We start from the raw sequence: 21628 nt of genomic DNA, 5'->3' as shown, positions 1-21628 counted from the left end.
AAGTCTATCTTGAGTGGGTTTGCTGTGACATGAAACTTCAGGTCTTTTCCATATACCAACACCAGGTTGTCTGTATCCTCTGAGCATGAAATCAGTCTGACAGTTCTTGGTTTGCTTGTCAGGACATCAGGAACTTCATATCTGGGCTTCAGAGGAGTTTTTTCATTGAAAATGTTTCCCTCAATACCACAAACTTCAGCCAAGAGTGGAATCTTTGTTGCTTCATTGGTGATTTGGAACCTGGTGCTGTCTTTGCCTGTTGTGACTGATTCTAATAATACCCAATAGGTAGACTTCTTAGAGAGAAGCTGCTTCTGACACTTGTAGAAAGCAATCTTGCTGCAGTTTTTGAAAACGTTTTTATCCACAGCTTCATCTTCAACGCTGACTTCCTCTTTTACCACTGCTTCCATTGCTTCTAGTCATTGAGGCCAACTCCCTCCTCTCAGGCCAAGGACAACCATCCGATTTTCTAAATTACAACTAGCATTTCAAGTACTGGGAAATGCCGTCCCCTCCAGGTTCTTAATTAGAGATGAATCGCAACACTTGCTCCTGGGATTTCTGGGCCCCATAGTTTTTCTGCCTGATAAGCAACGTGCTCGTCCACTGTCTTTGCAGAAGGGGCGGTTACGCAATGAGCCCTGTCATTTTTCTTCTTTTTGGGGCTCAGCCGTCACCATTGTCACTTTTTGGTGCAGGATTGGGGGCTGTCTCTGCTGCTGACCGATCCAAGTGGCTCTTGCCTTCAAATTTGCTGATCCTATCTTGCGACTGCTCAAATCGGTTATTCTGTTAAATCCATCTGAGTTTTTCATTTCAACTACTATATTTTGCAGCTCAAAAATGTGTCAGCTGCTTTTTATAATTTCTATTTTGTTCACATAATTTTTCCTAATTTCCTTTAGCTCTTTGTATATGGATTCCTTCATCTCACTAAACATATTTAAACAGTTGATTTAAAATCTTTGACTAGTATTTCCAATGTATGACTTCCTTAGGGATAGTTTCTTACGAGTTCTTTTATCCACTGAATGGTCCATACTTTGCTTCTTCATGTTTTGTAATTTTTAATTTAATAATACATTCTGAGTATTATGTTTCTATTACTCTGGACATGTAGTTCTCCCACTCTTCTGGGAATGCTATGTTGTTTTTGTCGAGGGTTGGAGCAGTCAATTTGTGACTTATCCAAACTATTTTTGCTCCCAAAGGGGAACGGAAAGTGAAAAAACAAAATAGATACTGCCTCTTCTGTTGCTTTTCCATGATGGAAGTCGGAACATGGCCAACCTCAGTGCCACTAGTAATCTGAAATAACTGTTCAAAACCAGTGACTGAAGCACAAATTCCTGGATTCTGGAGCACCAGATTCTTACAGCCAACTATGGCAATGGCAAGCTACACCAGGAAATCAGGCTACAGTCTCCACTGCTGCCTGCCACAAGGTTAGGGTATGGGGGATAGTAGCTAATGCACAGAGGTACACTTCATTAGTATTCACCGCAATTTACCAGCCTATTTCTCCTGTTCTTCCTTGGATGCTGCTGCAAATGCTCCACTGTACTTTTAGAACTCCAAAATAGTTGAACCACATAGTTCCTGCCAGTTCAATGACTGTTTTGGTGGAGAGACCTAGTCATGGAGCTTCCTACTCCATCATCATCCCACAATCTTCCCCTGAAATCCTATTTTTTTGGGGGGGGGGGAGGGAACATTACATAGTCTAGGAATTGAACCCAGGTTTCCTGCATGGAAAGTGAGCATTCTACCACTGAACCACCTGTGCACCTCCTATTTCTTAATATAGTAAGCTCTGAGGTTTTTTTTTACCTTTTAAATATTCATGAAATTAGTATGTTTGAGAGCTTTAAAGAACTTTAAAGTCCTGTCATTAATAAAGTGTTTCCCATTATATGAAACACTAGTAGTAGGCTCCTATTTTATGCATAAGATGGACAGTGGCAACTTAATATGCCTCTTCAACTCTAAGATTTTTATACATGAAATGAAACTTTAATTTACCATGTTACCCATAAAATTCTTTCCCAATTCAATACAGTTTTCCCAAAGAAAAACATTAAAAAATCACATCTGTTTATAAATAATGATTTCAGAGCTTTTGTATCATATATTTTCTGAAAACTTCAATGATTGGAAAAAAAAGCTGATGAAACTTTACTGTGAAAACAGCAAAAATACTTTTAAAAACTAGTCCACATAAAAAGGAGAAGGCTCAAACTGCAATTGATTTATTTTTGCACACATGTACTAAGAAAGATATAGCTATTTTAGTACATCTGGGTGACAGAGGAGAGCAAAGCTATTAAAAATAATACAAAAGGCCTGAAAAAGTATCCAAAGGACTGTTACTAAGTGTATGTTTAAGTAGACACTGCCTAAACACAGGGTACTTTAGAAAGCAGAATTTTCTCACCACTGAAAAATTCAGTAGTTAGATGGGTAAGTATACTTCACTAAATAATAAATCTAGGTCTCTTTAAACTTTGTGCTTTACACAATGCTAAGAATTTTATTGGCAAAAATGAACCTATTAGCACTTATGACTGGGGAAAAATATGTGAAAAAAAATACTAATCCTTGGGTCCAACTTTCTTCAAAATAACCCAGCTGGAGAGAGGAGTGGGTATGAATCAAAGAAGAATAGGTAAGGTTTGATAATCGTAGCTGTATGATAGGCCAATGGGAGTCCATTATACTGCTCTACTCATTTTCATGATAAACCAGAATACTTTTACCCTGAAAACCACAGCATTTAAATAAGTGACCAAGATTATTTCTAAAACATTAAGAATGGCATTATTTGCAAACCAACACATAAATAAATAAATGGACTGTGGTTTTCACAATCACACAGTTACAATGTGAAAGCTATATCATTATACAATCATCTTTAAGAAACACAGCTACTGGAACACAGCTCTACAGTTCAGGTACTTTCCTCTAGCCACTCCAATACACCATAAACTAAAAAGGGGATATCTATATAATGCATAAGAGTAACCTCCAGGATAACCTTTCAACTCTGTTTGAAATCTCTCAGCCACTGACACTTTATTTTGTCTCATTTCTCTCTTTCCCCTTTTTGGGCAAGAAGGATTTCTCAATCCCTTGATGCTAAGTCCCAGCTCATCCCAAGATTTCAGTCCCATGTTGCCAGGGAGGTTTACACCCCTGGGAGTCATGTCCCATGAGGGCAGTGAGCTTGCCTGCCACGTCTGCTTAGAGAAGGAGAGGTCACACCTGAGCAACAAAAGAGGTTCTCTGGGGTGACTCTTAGGCCTAATTTTAAGTAGCTTTAGTCTATCTTTTGCAGGGATAAGTTTCATAGGGGCAAACCCTAAGATCAAGGGCTCGGCCTATTGATTTGATTGTCCTCACTGCTTGTGAGAATATCAGGAATTCTCCAAATGGGAAGCTGAATTTTCCCCCCTTTCTCCTCCTTCCTCTAAGGGGACTTGGAAAATACTTCTTTATTCACTGTTCAAATCACTCTGGGATTTATCGGGGCATCACACTAACCTAGACAAACCAACAAAATCTCATGCCCTATTCAAGATTCCATGTACTTAAAGGTGTTCAATTAAACTGACCATGTAAATTAAATTAGGAAATGCACTAGTCAAAATATAAACCTTGCATCAAATAAACATTCTCTGTTTAGTCTCACACAGAAGCTGAAGGTTTTTTATTTTTTGGTAACATGGGCAGGCACCGGGAAAGAAGTTGAAGTTTTAAAATATGAATGACCATCTATTTTCAACACCCTACAATACTGACATTCCTTTTTCTTCCTCATGAAAAACATTTTTTAATTTGTACATTTAATCACCATCATTGTACACTCTAGGCATTCCTAAATTATACCATCTCAGTCTTTACTTTCTCATTGATTTTTAAAGATTGTTTTAAAACTAAGGGTTCAACACCTTTGTCTATATTGTAATTTTTTTTTCTAATTTGTTACCATCTTTTCATTTTCTTCATGGTGCTCTAAAACTTTATGTAAACATAAAAAAAAATCTATAAAATATTTTATTTTCTTGCTTCTTCCATTATTCTTTTTCTCCCTCAGGTGAGTACTTCTTTTAGGTAAAGGTGGTCAGGGAGGGTCTTTCTGAAGATGGGAAATTAGAGTACAGACTTGGAAAGAATAGCAGCAACACATGTATCTGGGCCAAACCATTGTAGACAAAGGGTACCCTAAGGTAAACTCTCTTTCTTCAAGAGTAATATATCTTATTTTTCTTTAACTGCAACAAATAGAACTTCTTGACCACAGCTGAAGAGCAGTAACATGTGTTTTCATTTTCTGTGCTACTTTTGGAATTAGGATTATCATTAAATTCTTAAGAAGACCTGGGCAGTCTTCAAGTTTATCTATGTTCTGCAATAATTTATATTTAAAATTCCAAATTTATTTATTTAAAACTTATAGGATAGAGTTAAGTGTTTTTAGACACTTCCTAAGGTAATGATCTAAATAAATTTTTTGCCTTACATAAATCAATTTTAGTCATCTGTATCTTCGAGATTCTGGTCTTATCTGGAGATAACAAGTGTATTTGTTACAAAAATCCCTCTATGTTTTATACTCTAAATTATATACTTTGTAGTTATTTCTCTTTTCGAATTTGTTTCTGCCCAAAAGTCAGTTCTAGGAATTACATACTCAATTAAGGGTTTTGTTTTCCCAATTTTGTTGTACTTTCTTCTTCAGATGTATATTCTTTCTTCCTATATTTGAGTTTAATGATTACTTTTCCTTTCTCATTAAATAAAAAGCATGAAGCTTGTAGATTTATGCTTGATCTCAACCATATTCGTGGCTCTTAAGTCTAACTTGTAATGCTCTTGTTCCCTTTATTTTATTTAAAGCTTTCTCTTTTTTTTATAAAAACAAAGTAGTTGTTTCTAAATGACAAATATCTGGGGTCACTTTGGGCCACACCAAAAGATATACTCTAGGACAAAGGTGCATGGAACCCACAGCTGCCGAGTGTCCTAGAGCCATTTCTGTTTCTCTCCTAGCAGTTTCTAATTGCCTTTGAATCTCGTATTTCCTCTAATTTCTTTCAAATAAATTCCTTTTACTTGACCTAGTCAAAGATAGGCAGATTATGGATGGATTGTTTTACAACCAAAAGTGCCTTATACGTATCAGTAGTTTAAAATTTTCTTATTTGTTTTTTTAAAAATGATTTGTTTAACATGAGTTATCTTATTGATGAATCATTAGTCTATATGTAAAGTGTATCTTTGAAGATATTTATCAAGAAGTATAAGTGACATATTTTGAAACCTTTGTATTGTTATGTAAACCTTCGGCACAGATGACAACTCAGTGGGGTACAGAAATCTTTAATTACAATCTTTTCTTCTCAAAAATCTAGAGATATTACTTTGCTGTAATACTGACATTTAAATGCCTAGCTAAACTTCTGGCAGTTCTAATTCTGTACATATGGGACCTATGAATTTCAAAAGTTGCATAGGCAATTATTTTACATGTTCTGGGTTGAGAACAACTGCCATAACCTGTAGTGCTAGACTGTGGGTGAGGCTTATTTTGTCGATTTGCTATCCCTGACAGAATTTCCTCTGATTTCATATAACTATGTTTAGATGTTCACTTACTGTCTACTATAAATGCAGAAAATGTTTTATATGTACTCTTTGCTGTCATACACAGAAATGTGTGCCTCATTCTCACCATTTTTCTAAATTACTACTTTAAAAACTGCTGGGGGCTGAAGTAATAATCAAAAGTTGGAAATTATACAAATTCCACAGTAAGAAAATGAAGAAATAAATTTTGGTATATTCACACAATGAAATAATATTCAGTAGTGAAAATGAACTACAATTACATACATAGTGTATGTGAGCAAAAGAAGCCAGACACAAAAATATACACTGCAAGATTCTATTTGACATAAGGACAAAAATAGGCAAAACTAATCTATGATGCTGTAAGTAGGACACTTGTTATCCTTTGGGGGTTGGGTAGCAACTTAAAGAGTGGAGAAGTTTATTGTGATGCTGATAATTTTCTATTTTTTTCCCATTTCTTTTATTAATTAAAGAAAAAAAAGAAATTAACACAACATTTAGAAATCATTCCATTCTACATATGCAATCAGTAATTCTTAACATCATCACATAGATGCATGATCATCATTTCTTAGTACATTTGCATCGATTTAGGAAAAGAACTAGCAAAACAACAGAAAAAGATATAGAATGCTAATATAGAGAAAAAAAAATAATAGTAAAAAAAAGAAAAGGAAAAAGAAAAAAAAAAGACACAAACAAACAGACAGACAAAAAAAACCCTATAGCTCAGATGCAGCTTCATTCAGTGTTTTAACATGATTACTTTACAATTAGGTATTATTGTGCTGTCCATTTTTGAGTTTTTGTATCTAGTCCTGTTGCACAGTCTGTATCCCTTCAGCTCCAATTACCCATTATCTTACCCTGTTTCTAATTCCTGCTGGTCTCTGTTACCAATAACATATTCCAAGTTTATTCTCGAATCTCGGTTCACGTCAGTGGGACCATACAGTATTTGTCCTTTAGTTTTTGGCTAGACTCACTCAGCATAATGTTCTCTAGGTCCATCCATGTTATTACATGCTTCATAAGTTTATCCTGTCTTAGAGCTGCATAATATTCCATCGTATGTATATACCACAGTTTGTTTAGCCACTCGTCTGTTGATGGACATTTTGGCTGTTTCCATCTCTTTGCAATTGTAAATAATGCTGCTATAAACATTGGTGTGCAAATGTCCGTTTGTGTCTTTGCCCTTAAGTCCTTTGAGTAGATACCTAGCAATGGTATTGCTGGGTCGTATGGCAATTCTATGTTCAGTTTTTTGAGAAACCGCCAAACTGCCTTCCACAGTGGTTGCACCATTTGACATTCCCACCAACAGTGGATAAGTGTGCCTCTTTCTCCGCATCCTCTCCAGCACTTGTCATTTTCTGTTTTGTTGATAATGGCCATTCTGGTGGGTGTGAGATGATATCTCATTGTGGTTTTGATTTGCATTTCTCTAATGGCCAGGGACATTAAGCATCTCTTCATGTGCCTTTTGGCCATTTGTATTTCCTCTTCTGATAGGTGTCTGTTCAAGTCTTTTTCCCATTTTGTAATTGGGTTGGCTGTCTTTTTGTTGTTGAGTTGGACAATCTCTTTATAAATTCTGGATACTAGACCTTTATCTGATATGTCGTTTCCAAATATTGTCTCCCATTGTGTAGGCTGTCTTTCTACTTTCTTGATGAAGTTCTTTGATGTACAAAAGTGTTTAATTTTGAGGAGCTCCCATTTCTTTCTTTCTTTCTTCAGTGCTCTTGCTTTAGGTTTAAGGTCCATAAAACCACCTCCAATTGTAAGTTTCATAAGATATCTCCCTACATTTTCCTCTAACTGTTTTATGGTCTCAGATCTAATGTTTAGATCTTTGATCCATTTTGAGTTAACTTTTGTATAGGGTGTGAGATACGGGTCCTCTTTCATTCTTTTGCATATGGATATAAAGTTCTCTAGGCACCATTTATTGAAGAGACTGTTCTGTCCCAGGTGAGTTGGCTTGACTGCCTTATCAAAAATCAAATGTCCATAGATGAGAAGGTCTATATCTGAGCACTCTATTCGATTCCATTGGTCGATATATCTATCTTTATGCCAATACCATGCTGTTTTGACCACTGTGACTTCATAATATGCCTTAAAGTCAGGCAGCGTGAGACCTCCAGCTTCGTTTTTTTTCCTCAAGATGTTTTTAGCAATTCGGGGCACCCTGCCCTTCCAGATAAATTTGCTTATTGGTTTTTCTATTTCTGAAAAATAAGTTGTTGGGATTTTGATTGGTATTGCATTGAATCTGTAAATCAATTTAGGTAGGACTGACATCTTAACTATATTTAGTCTTCCAGTCCATGAACACGGTATGCCCTTCCATCTATTTAGGTCTTCTGTGATTTCTTTTAACAGTTTTTTGTAGTTTTCTTTGTATAGGTTTTTTGTCTCTTTAGTTAAATTTATTCCTAGGTATTTTATTCTTTTAGTTGCAATTGTAAATGGGATTTGTTTCTTGATTTCCCCCTCAGCTTGTTCATTACTAGTGTATAGAAATGCTACAGATTTTTGAATGTTGATCTTGTAACCTGCTACTTTGCTGTACTCATTTATTAGCTCTAGTAGTTTTGTTATGGATTTTTCCGGGTTTTCGACGTATAGTATCATATCGTCTGCAAACAGTGATAGTTTTACTTCTTCCTTTCCAATTTTGATGCCTTGTATTTCTTTTTCTTGTCTAATTGCTCTGACTAGAACCTCCAACACAATGTTGAATAATAGTGGTGATAATGGACATCCTTGTCTTGTTCCTGATCTTAGGGGGAAAGTTTTCAATTTTTCCCCATTGAGGATGATATTAGCTGTGGGTTTTTCATATATTCCCTCTATCATTTTAAGGAAGTTCCCTCGTATTCCTATCTTTTGAAGTGTTTTCAACAGGAAAGGATGTTGAATCTTGTCAAATGCCTTCTCTGCATCAATTGAGATGATCATGTGATTTTTCTGCTTTGATTTGTTGATATGGTGTATTACATTAATTGATTTTCTTATGTTGAACCATCCTTGCATACCTGGGATGAATCTTACTTGGTCATGATGGATAATTCTTTTAATGTGTTGTTGGATTCGATTTGCTAGAATTTTGTTGAGGATTTTTGCATCTATATTCATTAGAGAGATTGGTCTGTAGTTTTCTTTTTTTGTAATATCTTTGCCTGGTTTTGGTATGAGGGTGATGTTGGCTTCATAGAATGAATTAGGTAGCTTTCCCTCCACTTTGATTTTTTTGAAGAGTTTGAGGAGAGTTGGTACTAGTTCTTTCTGGAATGTTTGGTAGAATTCACATGTGAAGCCATCTGGTCCTGGACTTTTCTTTTTAGGAAGCTTTTGAATGACTGATTCAATTTCTTTACTTGTGATTGGTTTGTTGAGGTTATCTATTTCTTCTTGAGTCAAAGCTGGTTGTTCATGTCTTTCCAGGAACCCGTCCATTTCATCTAAATTGTTGTATTTATTAGCGTAAAGTTGTTCATAGTATCCTGTTATTACCTCCTTTATTTCTGTGAGGTCAGTGGTTATGTCTTCTCTTCCATTTCTGATCTTATTTATTTGCATCCTCTCTCTTCTTCTTTTTGTCAATCTTGCTAAGGGCCCATCAATCTTATTGATTTTCTCATAGAACCAACTTCTGGTCTTATTAATTTTCTCTATTGTTTTCAATTTCATTTATTTCTGCTCTAATCTTTGTTATTTCTTTCCTTTTGCTTGCTTTGGGGTTAGTTTGCTGTTCTTTCTCCAGTTCTTCCAAGTGGACAGTTAATTCCTGAATTTTTGCCTTTTCTTCTTTTCTCATATAGGCATTTAGGGCAATAAATTTCCCTCTTAGCACTGCCTTTGCTGCATCCCATAGGTTTTGATATGTTGTGTTTTCGTTTTCATTCACCTCGAGGTATTTACTAATTTCTCTTGCAATTTCTTCTTTGACCCACTCGTTGTTTAAGAGTGTGTTGTTGAGCCTCCATGTATTTGTGAATTTTCTGGCACTACGCCTATTATTGATTTCCAACTTCATTCCTTTATGATCCGAGAAAGTGTTGTGTATGATTTCAATCTTTTAAATTCGTTAAGACTTGCTTTGTGACCAAGCATATGGTCTATCTTTGAGAATGATCCATGGGCACTTGAGAAAAGGTGTATCCTGCTGTTGTGGGATGTAATGTCCTATAAATGTCTGTTAAGTCTAGCTCATTTATAGCAATATTCAGATTCTCTATTTCTTTATTGATCCTCTGTCTAGATGTTCTGTCCATTGATGAGAGTGGTGAATTGAAGTCTCCAACTATTATGGTATATGGTATATGGTATGGTATTATGGTATATGTGTCTATTTCCCTTTTCAGTGTTTGCAGTGTATTCCTCACGTATTTTGGGGCATTCTGGTTCGGTGCGTAAATATTTATGATTGTTATGTCTTCTTGTTTAATTGTTCCTTTTATTAGTATATAGGGTCCTTCTTTGTCTCTTTTAACTGTTTTACATTTGAAGTCTAATTTGTTGGATATTAGTATAGCTACTCCTGCTCTTTTCTGGTTGTTATTTGCATGAAATATCTTTTCCCAAACCTTTCACTTTCAACCTATGTTTATCTTTGGGTCTAAGATGTGTTTCCTGTAGACAGCATATAGAAGGATCCTGTTTTTTAATCCATTCTGCCAATCTATGTCTTTTGATTGGGGAATTCAGTCCATTAACATTTAGTGTTATTACTGTTTGGATAATATTTTCCTCTACCATTTTGCCTTTTGTATTATATATATCATATCTGATTTTCCTTCTTTCTACACTCTTCTCCATACCTCTCTCTTCTGTCTTTTCGTATCTGACTCTAGTGCTCCCTTTAGTATTGCAGAGCTGGTCTCTTGGTCACAAATTCTCTCAGTGACTTTTTGTCTGAGAATGTTTTAGTTTCTCCCTCATTTTTGAAGGACAATTTTGCTGGATATAGAAGTCTTGGTTGGCAGTTTTTCTCTTTTAGTCATTTAAATATATCATCCCACTGTCTTCTAGCTTCCATGGTTTCTGCTGAGAAATCTACACATAGTCTTATTGGGTTTCCCTTGTATGTGATGGATTGTTTTTCTCTTGCTGCTTTCAAGATCCTCTCTTTCTCTTTGACCTCTGACATTCTAACTAGTAAGTGTCTTGGAGAACGCCTATTTGGGTCTATTCTCTTTGGGGTGCGCTGCACTTCTTGGATCTGTAATTTTAGGTCTTTCATAAGAGTTGGGAAATTTTCAGTGATAATTTCTTCCATTAGTTTTTCTCCTCCTTTTCCCTTCTCTTCTCCTTCTGGGACACCCACGACACGTATATTTGTGCGCTTTATATTGTCATTCAGTTCCCTGATCCCCTGTTCGAATTTTTCCATTCTTTTCCCTATAGTTTCTGTTTCTTTTTGGAATTCAGATGTTCCATCCTCCAGTTCACTAATTCTAGCTTCTGTCTCTTTAAATCTACCATTGTAGGTATCCATTGTTTTTTCCATCTTTTCTACTTTGTCTTTCACTCCCATAAGTTCTATGATTTGTTTTTTCAGTTTTTCTATTTCTTCTTTTTGTTCAGCCCATGTCTTCTTCATGTCCTCCCTCAATTTATCGATTTCGTTTTTGAAGAGGTTTTCCATTTCTGTCCGTATATTCAGCATTAGTTGTCTCAGCTCCTGTATCTCATTTAAACTATTGGTTTGTTCCTCTGAGTGGGCCATATCTTCAATTTTCTGAGCGCGATCCGTTATCTTTTGCTGGCGTCTGGGCATTTAATCAGATTTCCCTGGGTGTGAGACCCAGCAGGTTAAAGACTTTTCTGTGAAATCTCTGGGCTCTGATTTTCTTATCCTGCCCAGTAGGTGGCACTCATGGCGCTCATCTGTCTGCGGGTCCCACCAGTAAGAGATGCTGTGGCTCCTTTAACTTTGGAAAACTCTCTCTGTGGGGGGGTCGCCAGCCAAAGCGGCTTGGGGAGTGCCAATCCGAATCTCCCAGCCGGCCCGGGGAGGGTCGCCGGCCTTTGCGGCTTGGGGGAGCGCTTGTTCAAATTTCCCAGCTGGCCCGGGGCGCCAAGCGTGGTGGGGGGGCGCCGGCCGCCGCGGCTTGGGGGAGTGCCTATCCACCGTTCCCAGCCGGACCGGGAAGCCACGTGTTTGGAAGGGACCCCGGTCGCCGTTCTCCGCGGCTTGGGGATCTCCGATCCAATTGTCCCAGCTGGTCTGGGGGGCCGCGCGTGGGGGGGGTGCCAGCCGCCACGGCTTGAGGGGACCGCCTGTCCAATTCTCCCAGCCGGCCCGGGAAGGAGGAAGGGAGGGACTCTGGCCGCCTGCCGCCCCGGCCCGGGAAAGCCCGCGCCACTCGATGATCTCACCGGAGCGGGTTCTCCCAGCCAGTCAGCCGTTTCAGAATGGGGTACGTTGTCTTCTTGGTCTCTGTCGTGGCTCCGGGAGCTGTTCTGTATCGTTTCTACTTTCCTAGTAGCTGTTCTGGAGGAGGAACTAAGACCCACGCGTCTTATTAAGCCGCCATCTTCTCCGGAAGTCCAATTTTCTATTTTTTAATACAGGGACAATGTTCACTTCGTGGAAATTTATCCAGCTGTACTTTTTTGATATTTACTATACTTCACTGAAAGTTAACAAGAACTGCTGAGTGCTAGAAAAGTGGACATCCAAGCCTACCAGAACTAGATAAAACTAAGAGTTTACTTTAAATAATGTCTACAAGTAATGTCTTGTAAAGTTCAAGGCATTTCAGAGCACAGAGACATTTTTATTGGCTGACTAGGAGCAAGGGGACACAGCCTGTGGAAGGGAAATAGGGAAGGTCTCATGTCACGTGCTTTAAAAAAATTCTTAGATGTATTTTAAATAGTTAGGAATTGTGTGATAAAAAGTATTATGAGTATTTGAAGAAGTGCTAATTCATCCAATGAAGACAGTATTTTCTCTATTTTAAGCTAAGACTGAAAAAATTTAGAGGAAAACTCATTATTATTGTAATTTGTAGCTACCTAATATAAGAAAGCTGAAAGTACTGAACTAAAACATCTTACAATATTTACATTTATTACTGGTTAATTTTTCATGAATCTCAATACACAAGCCCCAAAGAAAGAATCAAAATTAAATTAGAAACTTAAGTTACCTATTAAACCTACCTATTTGTTCCCCTAAGATCAGACACTGTTTTGGTATTGGAGCTCCAAATACCATTCCCCGAAGTTTATCCATTGGAGGGGCTTTATTCTGAAGGCCTCCAAACTTTCCATTACTTCGAATGCGATCTCCATCCCTGGTCAGCAGTGTAGGACAGTGTGTAATTTTAACAACCTATTGTAAGTAAATGGATATTAATTAGTGAGCCTACAAAGCTTATTTCAACTGCTCTAAGAAAGGGTAAATCATTAAAGGTTTCTGAGATCAAAAGTGACACGATCATGGTAATAGTTTCATAAAATCAGCTCATAATGTGTAAGATGAACTGGAAAGAAAAAAGAGGCAGGTCCAGGGTTTTGGAGCAGCTAGAGGGAAAAATCTGAAATAGTGGAATGGTAACCCATAACAAACTCTGAAATCGTTTCTGTATCTACTAGTTGAAGTGTACTTTGAAAATCATTGCTTTTTTTTTCTTTTCTTTATATACATGTTATATTTAACTATAAAAAACATTTAAAAAAAGAGGCAGGGATAATCAGTTAAATTACTTTTGAACAGTCAGCTTAAACTAAAACAGTGACAATGCAGATGGAAAAAGTAATAATGACGCCTGGATTGGAAGGAAGTGAGAGGGACAAAGGAAGTGAGAGGGACAAAGAGAGCTCTGTGCTTCTGAAACCCAAGGCAGTCTCAGGGGCAGCAACACCTGTGTTGTTTCTTTGATTGATATAAGTTTGCCAGAAAACCAAAGGACAGCAAAATGAAAACATTACACTGAAGAAAACACAGACTTAAAAGCACATGGCTCAATCTGTAGAGGAAAATACTATGGTTCTGCTTATGGGAAGAATCTGAGACTTACAGGAACTAAAATTAGGTATGAAACTGAAGTCATGGAAGGGGAATTTAAGAAGATTAGCCAAGAATTAAATCCTTCAGAACACCAGATTTAGTATTTCATGATCTTTAAGAATGTTCTTTCAAAAAATGCTGAGAAAATATACAAGATAAATTCAAATTAATTGGTAACCAGAGAAGTGGAATTCAAACTACTTGTTTTCACACTCAAATTGTTTAAAAGAAGAAAAAGTAACACCATCCAGTGTTGGGAGAACTATGGAGAAATGGGTTTCTTATGCTCATTTGCTCTGGGACAGCTCTTCTCAAAGGAACACGTCAATAAAGTATTAAGAAGTTTAACATTTTGTATAGCTCAGCAATTCTACTTCTAAGAATTTATTTTGAAAAAATAATTACAGATGTGAACAATGTACCCTGAATCATTGTTTCAATGATGAAAAACATGTACCTTAAATGTCTCAGTAAATTACAAAAATAAATTGTGGTACATTTACACCATGAAATAGAATAGAGACATTAAAAAATGACAGAAGAGCAGTACAATTTACATGTAAAAATACATAATCCAATCTATATATTGGAGGTTAAACAGTATCTGAATTATATAAATAAGAGATTAAACAAAACTTTATTTTCTAAAAATAAAAAAAGTCATAAGACATGTAATCTAAAATCCTGATTAGTATTTATTTCTCAATGCAATTCCAGGAATTCTTTACAGATGTTTTCCAGCAAACTGTACATTTAAAAAGATATTTTTTAATGTAATAAAATGACTATTTAAAGAAAACCTGTGGTGAATCCTTTGCTGAAATGAGTCATTTAAGTAAAGCAAATAATCATATCTTAATTTCTGTGTTGTATTTTGGATTTATGCTTTTGAAAAATACAAACTGCAGATTGAGGCAATGTTTTGAAAGGATTTTATCCCGTCTTAAATAACAAATACTCAAATTTAAAGGCATGTCTATTTTCTTGTTAATATGAGGGTAGATTATATGCTGCTGGTAGAAAAGTCAGTTTGTCTCCCTTTCATAACAATTATGGAAATATTACTTTCACAGACAGTGTTTCTATTCAGAAAGCATCCTTCAATCCCATGTTTCTAACTCACTGAGCTTACTATTAAGATAAAAAGGTCAGTAAGCTGCAGCTCTGGCCAATACTTATTCACAACTGCTATAAGAGATGGAATGAACAAGGGCTGAAGTAGTATAAATGACATGAAGAATTTAGAAAGAAAAAACAATAATGAAGATTATGGGAATGGAAAAATATTATCAAGGGATGCCAGAGATTTAAAATGACATTTAACTGGTAAAGTTATATATGCCATCATTCAAATATTTGGAAACAAGGTAATCAGTATGTGCAATACCAATTATGAGGAACTCATACTATACCTGTTGTTCTCACATATGCTTTATAACATTTTTTGAAAAGTGAAATGTAAGTACAAAACAATACTTTCACTTAAACCCTAAGAAAACTCATTTGTGCTGCAAACATTAACAGTCTATAATAAACTTTTTAAAAAAAGCTCACTTATTGCTGAACTAAATGATCTTGACATTTTAACAAGCATACTTAAAGTGTGAAAACTAAACAGTTTAGTCTTTCTTGTGAATAGTGTATTCACCTCCCTGATTTATATTCTATCATTGATAAATATTTTAACTTATTTTCCAGCTCCAGAACCACGATTACTATTTTATTCAACCAATTATTTGCTTATATTCACCCATATATTTACTATCATCTTTCTTCTTCATTGCTTATTTCTCTCAGACCTTCCACCTGCAATCCCTAAAAGTTTGCCTGTAGTAGATTCCTAATAGCTTTGACTTATCTGAATATGTATTTATTAGGTTCTCATTCTTAAAAATTATTTTACTGAATATAGAATTCTCTTCCTAACATGTGTTTGCACTGAAGATATCATTCCACTATTTTCTGGCTTACATTGTTGCTAAGAAGTCAGCTGTCATTCGATCTGATACTCCTTCAATCATTTTCACTGCCGTTTTTTTCCTAAACTGTTTTAATCATCTGCAGATTATCTCTGGTATTTTGCTGTTTCACAATGGTGTGTCCACATGGAAATTTCTTATTTATTCTGCTTAGAATTAGTTGAACTTCTTGAAACTCTGCTATGTATAAAGTTCTATACACCCAGAAAAACATGTTCTTAAACCTAATCTATTCCTGTGGGTGTAAACCCATTGTAGGTAGGACCTTTTGATGAGGTTATTTCAGTTAAGGCATGTCCCACGTCAGTTAGGATGGGTCTTAATTCTACTACTGGACTCCTTTGTAAAAGAATGAGATTCAGACACAGAGAGAGAAAGCCACGGAAGCAACAGGCTGAAATCAATGAAACCCAGACGAGAATAAAGACTAGCACATGCTACCAGATGCCATGCCATGTGACAGAGGTGTCAAGGATCTCCAGCAGCTCGTATTTGTGAAGAAAGCATTGCCTTCATGATGCCTTGATTTGGGTATTTTCCTGACCTTAAAATTGTGAGCAAATGAATTTTCATAGTTTAATCTACCAATTTCATGGTATATGAGCAGCCTAGGGAACTAAAACATGGACTGGTGTCTTTCATGATTTCTAAAAAATTTTTAGCCATTAGCTCCTTCCAGTATTGACTGTGATCCTTCTCTCTGGTCTCTTGATACTCTCATTAGACTTATACTCATTCTAATCCACCATGTCTCAACCTTTACTCTTACATTCCATCTCTTTTTCTCTAGGCTGCACTCTGGATAATTTTTCTGACCTATTTTGCAACGCACCAATTCTTCTCAAGCTGTTAAAAACCCCCAGTGAACATTTAATTTCCATTATATTTTTCAATTCTAGAAAATTAAAAAAAAAATTTCCAAGTCTGCTTGTTCATTTTCAACACTCTCATTTCTTAAACCATACTGAATATACTTTAAAAATGTTTGTTCTCAGTATTAATATGGAAATGATTTTAATCCTAAAATAAAGGTGAATTCCTCAAAAAAGAATTTGTGTTTGCTTCAATCAAATAACTGGGTACACTATCAGTCCAGCACCTTGTAAAACCAGATTTTCATCTTACAGTTTTTCACACCATCCAAGTAGTGCGAAGGCAGCTTGCAAACAGACATGAGGGCCAATTTGGTTTTGCTGATGAATTTTCTAAGAAGACATTTAATGTTTTTACTTTTGCCGTTAACACGAAGGTTCAAGAGAGAAAATTTCCTTGCAGTTCCCAGAGGCAGATTTATTTATTTATTTATTTATTTATTTATTTTTTAACATGGGCAGGCACTGGGAATCGAACCCAGGTCCTCTGGCATGGCAGGCGAGCATTCTAGCCTGCTGAGCCACCGTGGCCCACCCCAGATTTATTTTTTGTTCACCCTTACAATAAAATGTATCCCCTTTGGGAGACCTAGTAAGGAGTCTTTTATCAGACCAGGGCCCCAAGTTAGATTAGAGCCCTGGGTTTTATCTTCTACCCTCTGAGCCCTCAAGGGCATACAAACTGATGCTCAAGTTTAATTAGTTTGACAAATATTTTCAAGACAAAATCTGGCTTTGTTTCCTCTCCAGCCTACTATTTTCATTTAGGATCTCTACTTTCATGCCAGTGCAAACTTTAGTTTAAGATATGTATTTTAAACAGCATTTTAGTTCATCTCAGCTGGAGTTTCCAAAGGCTGAGCTGTTTAACTCATCTTTGTCTCTTTAGTGCCTGGCACTGTGCATAGTGGTGGGCTTCAGTGAGCCAACTGTGCATATATTTTCTCAACTCCACATTCAGTGATCTCACAGAGGTAGCTGGAAATCACCATGATAGGAATATTTATACTGTGTAAACTAGCAAAAGCTACAAATCAGGGTTTGCTCCCTCCTTAGAGAGCCACAAGTATTCAAATATCAGATTCAAACTAACAAGAATCTTTCAATTATTATCTCATTTGTTAATTCTCTCATCACTGGTAAGCACATCTTCTTCAAACTGATTCCAATTTAATATAACCTAGTTTCTGTTTCATAATTCAGGATATATTAAATTCTTAATTACACCAGAACATATTAGCTCCCCCCCACCCCCGACCAAACCCTTTCTGGTATAGTACTATAGCAATTATTAAGTCCACAAGGAACCTTTCAGGGAGGTGCCAAATACTATTGCCCAATTAGTTGTGTAATTCTCAATAACTTCATTAACTTAGCTCTGCTAAATTCAAGAAGAGACATCTATTACTCCTTCTTTGCATCGCCCTAAATACTGTTGACTGGTTCTGGTTCTAGTTCTGCCATGAATTAGTAGTGTGAAATCCATCATTTGTTTTGAGCTGAGGGATTCTCATCTATACAATGAGACTAGAGGATCTCTGACGTCCCCATGATTCTTGAATAGACTGGCTCATATTTCAAACTTGTCTCTGATTTCTCTTTCATAATGCAAATATTCTTCCTCATTTCAATGACAGTAATTCACAAGTCTGCAATATTTCCCATACATGCCATCACATTGGCATTTCCAGGCCCCTAACATCATATTTATCAAATTTAATACTTTTTGTCTCTCACAGAATCATAGCATTCATGACCTTAAGGATCACAGATCAAGGAGATCTGTACCTTATTGAAATTTTATTGTTCTTCAAGGCTCTTTATCTGTTCATTATTTCATTCAATCTTTACAAGAGTCCTCTGAAGTAGTTATATTATTAGTTAGACTGCATATATAGATGGGGAAACTGAGGCTTAAGGCAGTAACTTGCCCAAGGTCATAACAGTTAGAAAGTGGCATTGTGGGTATATGAACACAGAACTCTGATCTTAATGTCACTACGTAACAGTAAAGAAAAATACTGCTCTATATTTAGTATCATATTATTCCTCATACACATTACTTAAAATTTTGCTTTTGGTAAATATGACTTATGAGAATGTCACGTTTAATATAGGCAACTTAAAGACAAACATGTCTTGTCCATAAGTAACCAATCATCCCTGTCAAAAAGAAAATCATGAGAACTTCACACAGCGCAACATTAAAAAAAATCCTTTTTTCAAGTGAGAACTAATTCTGCTTTGTGTCTAACTCAACATTAAGTCTCTAGAACTTATATGTCTCATAAGCACCTTTGTTAGATTTAGTGTTTTAGAAATTTCAAATTGTAGTTTTTTTCCAACTTAAACCTAGGTTTTTTTCCTTTTTTTTTTAACTACAATTATTTATCATCTCTATTGACTTTTATTCCCATTCTTGTGAAAAATGACATATGTACAAAAAAGCAATAAATTTCAAAGCACACTAACAATCAGTTATAGAACAGATTTTAGAGCCTGGTATGGGTCTAAACTTACAATTTAAGATAATTTAAGATACAAATCCTTCACAGTAATTTCCTTCTTTCCTAAATAAAACATAAAATTACTAAGACGTAAAATCCAACAATATAGAACATAATCTTCTGAATTTTTTAAAGCACATAAACTTACTTTTAAAAATGGCATCATTTTGTAACTTTTCAATGAAACAACAATATTTTTTGTGCATCTTCTTTGTTAGGACATATAAAATCTATTTTATTCTTTTTTAATGTCTATATACTACTGTACTGTATAAATTACTATGATGGAGTTGTCAATCCTAACTGATAGATGTTTGGACAGACTATTTCCCAAATTTCCTGCTATAAATTAATTCTTTAATATTCTAATGAATATTCTTATATACATCTTGGTGTACTTGTGGGAACATGCCTGTAAGAGAAATTATTTTAATACCTTATTTAAAAATATCTGCAAATTATTTCCCACATCTCCCATGGAGAATGGAGAGTCCATTCCCACTCACAACACCCCCTGAATCTGGGCTGGCTAGATTGTGACAACTGAATATAGCTACATTCTTTCCAAGACTAGGATTTAAAAGATCTTCTGCAGTCACTCCTTGGAACATCCTTTCCTGGAACCCAGATGCCATGCTGTAAGGAAGCCTAAACAGCCACGAGGAGAGGCCCATATGGATGACATCCAATGACACCAGCCTGTAGACCAAGCTGAGCACCTAAACAGCAGCCAGGATCAACTAGCCAGTAGGAAGAGTAAGAGATAAACTAAAGTAGAACTAATGAATTAAAAAAATAACCTAAAGGTAATATTTCTAACCTGGACTTGCTGGGTTGGAAAACAAAACATTTTTTCATCTCTAGCCTCTTCAGCTGACAAAAAAATTCTCTAAGAAATGGTCAGTCTCAGGGCTAAAATAAAATTTCATGTACTGCCAATAAAATGTGGCCTCAAGGTTAAAATCAAGTCAGTTATCTATTTGTTAAAACCCAAGAAAGATTTAAAGCACTACCATCAAGACTCCCTTAGACAGACGACAGAGCATCTAAAAATCCTAAGGACAATATCCCACAGCAACCTGGTAGCACAGAATAGTGACATCTCCAGCTGAACTTGGCCACCCCCCAATTCAATTCCCAGATGGCAACTTGTGCCAACTGCCAGCCACAAGTGAGGTATTCTGGAGCTTCCACCATCCCAACATGACTATCTAACACCATGACTAGTCCATAGCATGTGGAGAAAGCCAGAGTAGTGAGAAATGATACAATGTTTTTCAAAGCCAATAACTTTTGAAGTGTTTGCTATGTAGCAATAGGTAAGAGAAACATTGTATCGCCAAAGTGCCTTCTAAAGGGCCTCATCACTTTACATTTTCACCACCATTAGCTGTGAATACTCTTTCTCTGATAATAGATTATTAGATAATTTCATATTCCAAAAACACCTTGTATTTTAGCCCATTTATTCATATATTTTGCTTATTGATTTGTAGGATTTAAATTGGTTTTGGAAGGCTAGCTAGTCATTTGCATATGTATCATCAAATGGAATAACATTAAATTAAAATAATGCATGTTAAAATTGGAGCAACAAATTAAATAGTATTTCAAATACATACCTCTTTTCTATAATGATTGGCAGCATCTAAATTATCCAAAATTATGGTGTCTCCTAACAGCATACCAAATACTAAAAAAAAGTCAATAAATGAATTTCTTATATTATGACATTTTCTTTGGTCACATTAAAATTTACACATATTGTAAATCTTTCTTTGAAAGAATGCTATTGTTATTTGTTACAAGTTTATCCAACACTGTCCTCTAATAGGAAAAAATAATAGAATTAAATATCAATAAAACCATCACTTGTAAACTAAATACAAACATACATTTCCATAATTAATAATTTATGGATCTGGATCACAAATATTAACAACTGTACAAAGTAAAACAACTATAATGTCCTTTACCTGTTTCACAATGTTCTGTATTATCTGGAAATGTTAACAAATCTCGGGCAAAGACTGGATCTCCAATGGGCTTAAAAAACAATTTTCCATTTCTTAAATGAGGTAGAGGCCTGAATTTAAACATAAAAATTTTTAATGAAAAAATAATATGAAAAATATATGGATATACTGCATATCATCTTGACTGTACAATCAATTCTCCACCCTCCACAGGTGCTACTCCTAAATGATTACTTGTATGCCTTCAGAAATAACAACGTCAATGAGGTATGCTCATTTGTGATGAAGACAAAAACAATTTAGATAATTTGAGTCATTTCTCAGATTGTTTTAAATACCTCTTAGAGAAATCATTTTAAAATTCATGGCTTTGATAAAAAATAGAAATACATTTCAGAAAAAGCATTACTTTCGTTTTTTTTTTCCCTAACCTTTTCCAATCTGGAAGAGTCTTCTTATAAATAGAATCAAGAGGCAACACCTGCTGACGACCTTGTGTTTCATCGTAGATACGACGAGCAGCATCGGTGGTCAGGGTGACCACACAGTCCATGTCACTTGCCAGATGCCAAGAAATAACCATTGCAGCTCTATCATCTTCAATTTGTGCTAAATGTGCAATCTACAA

General features: G+C 35.8%; 1 protein-coding gene across 5 annotated transcripts in view; it reads right to left on the bottom strand.

The window, feature by feature from the left end:
• The window catches only part of SMCHD1 (structural maintenance of chromosomes flexible hinge domain containing 1), a 211088-nt gene that overhangs the window by 17563 nt on the left and 171897 nt on the right, over window positions 1-21628 (bottom strand). For 4 of the 5 annotated variants that reach the window (XM_077135872.1, XM_077135873.1, XM_077135874.1 and 1 more), the window contains 4 exons: window positions 21432-21622; window positions 21001-21110; window positions 20647-20717; window positions 12817-12988 (listed from right to left, as the gene is read on the bottom strand). In XM_077135872.1, coding sequence (XP_076991987.1) covers window positions 12817-12988; window positions 20647-20717; window positions 21001-21110; window positions 21432-21622 — 544 coding nt within the window. Of the gene's footprint in view, window positions 1-12816; window positions 12989-20646; window positions 20718-21000; window positions 21111-21431; window positions 21623-21628 lie in introns of those variants that run through there. The other variant, XM_077135875.1, reaches the window with a different exon arrangement.

The sequence above is a fragment of the Tamandua tetradactyla genome, chromosome 18 (genome assembly GCF_023851605.1).
Source record: "Tamandua tetradactyla isolate mTamTet1 chromosome 18, mTamTet1.pri, whole genome shotgun sequence".
NCBI lineage: Eukaryota > Metazoa > Chordata > Mammalia > Pilosa > Myrmecophagidae > Tamandua > Tamandua tetradactyla.
The sequence above is the reverse complement of the archived record's forward strand: the minus strand, read 5'-3'. Positions and strand labels throughout refer to the sequence as shown.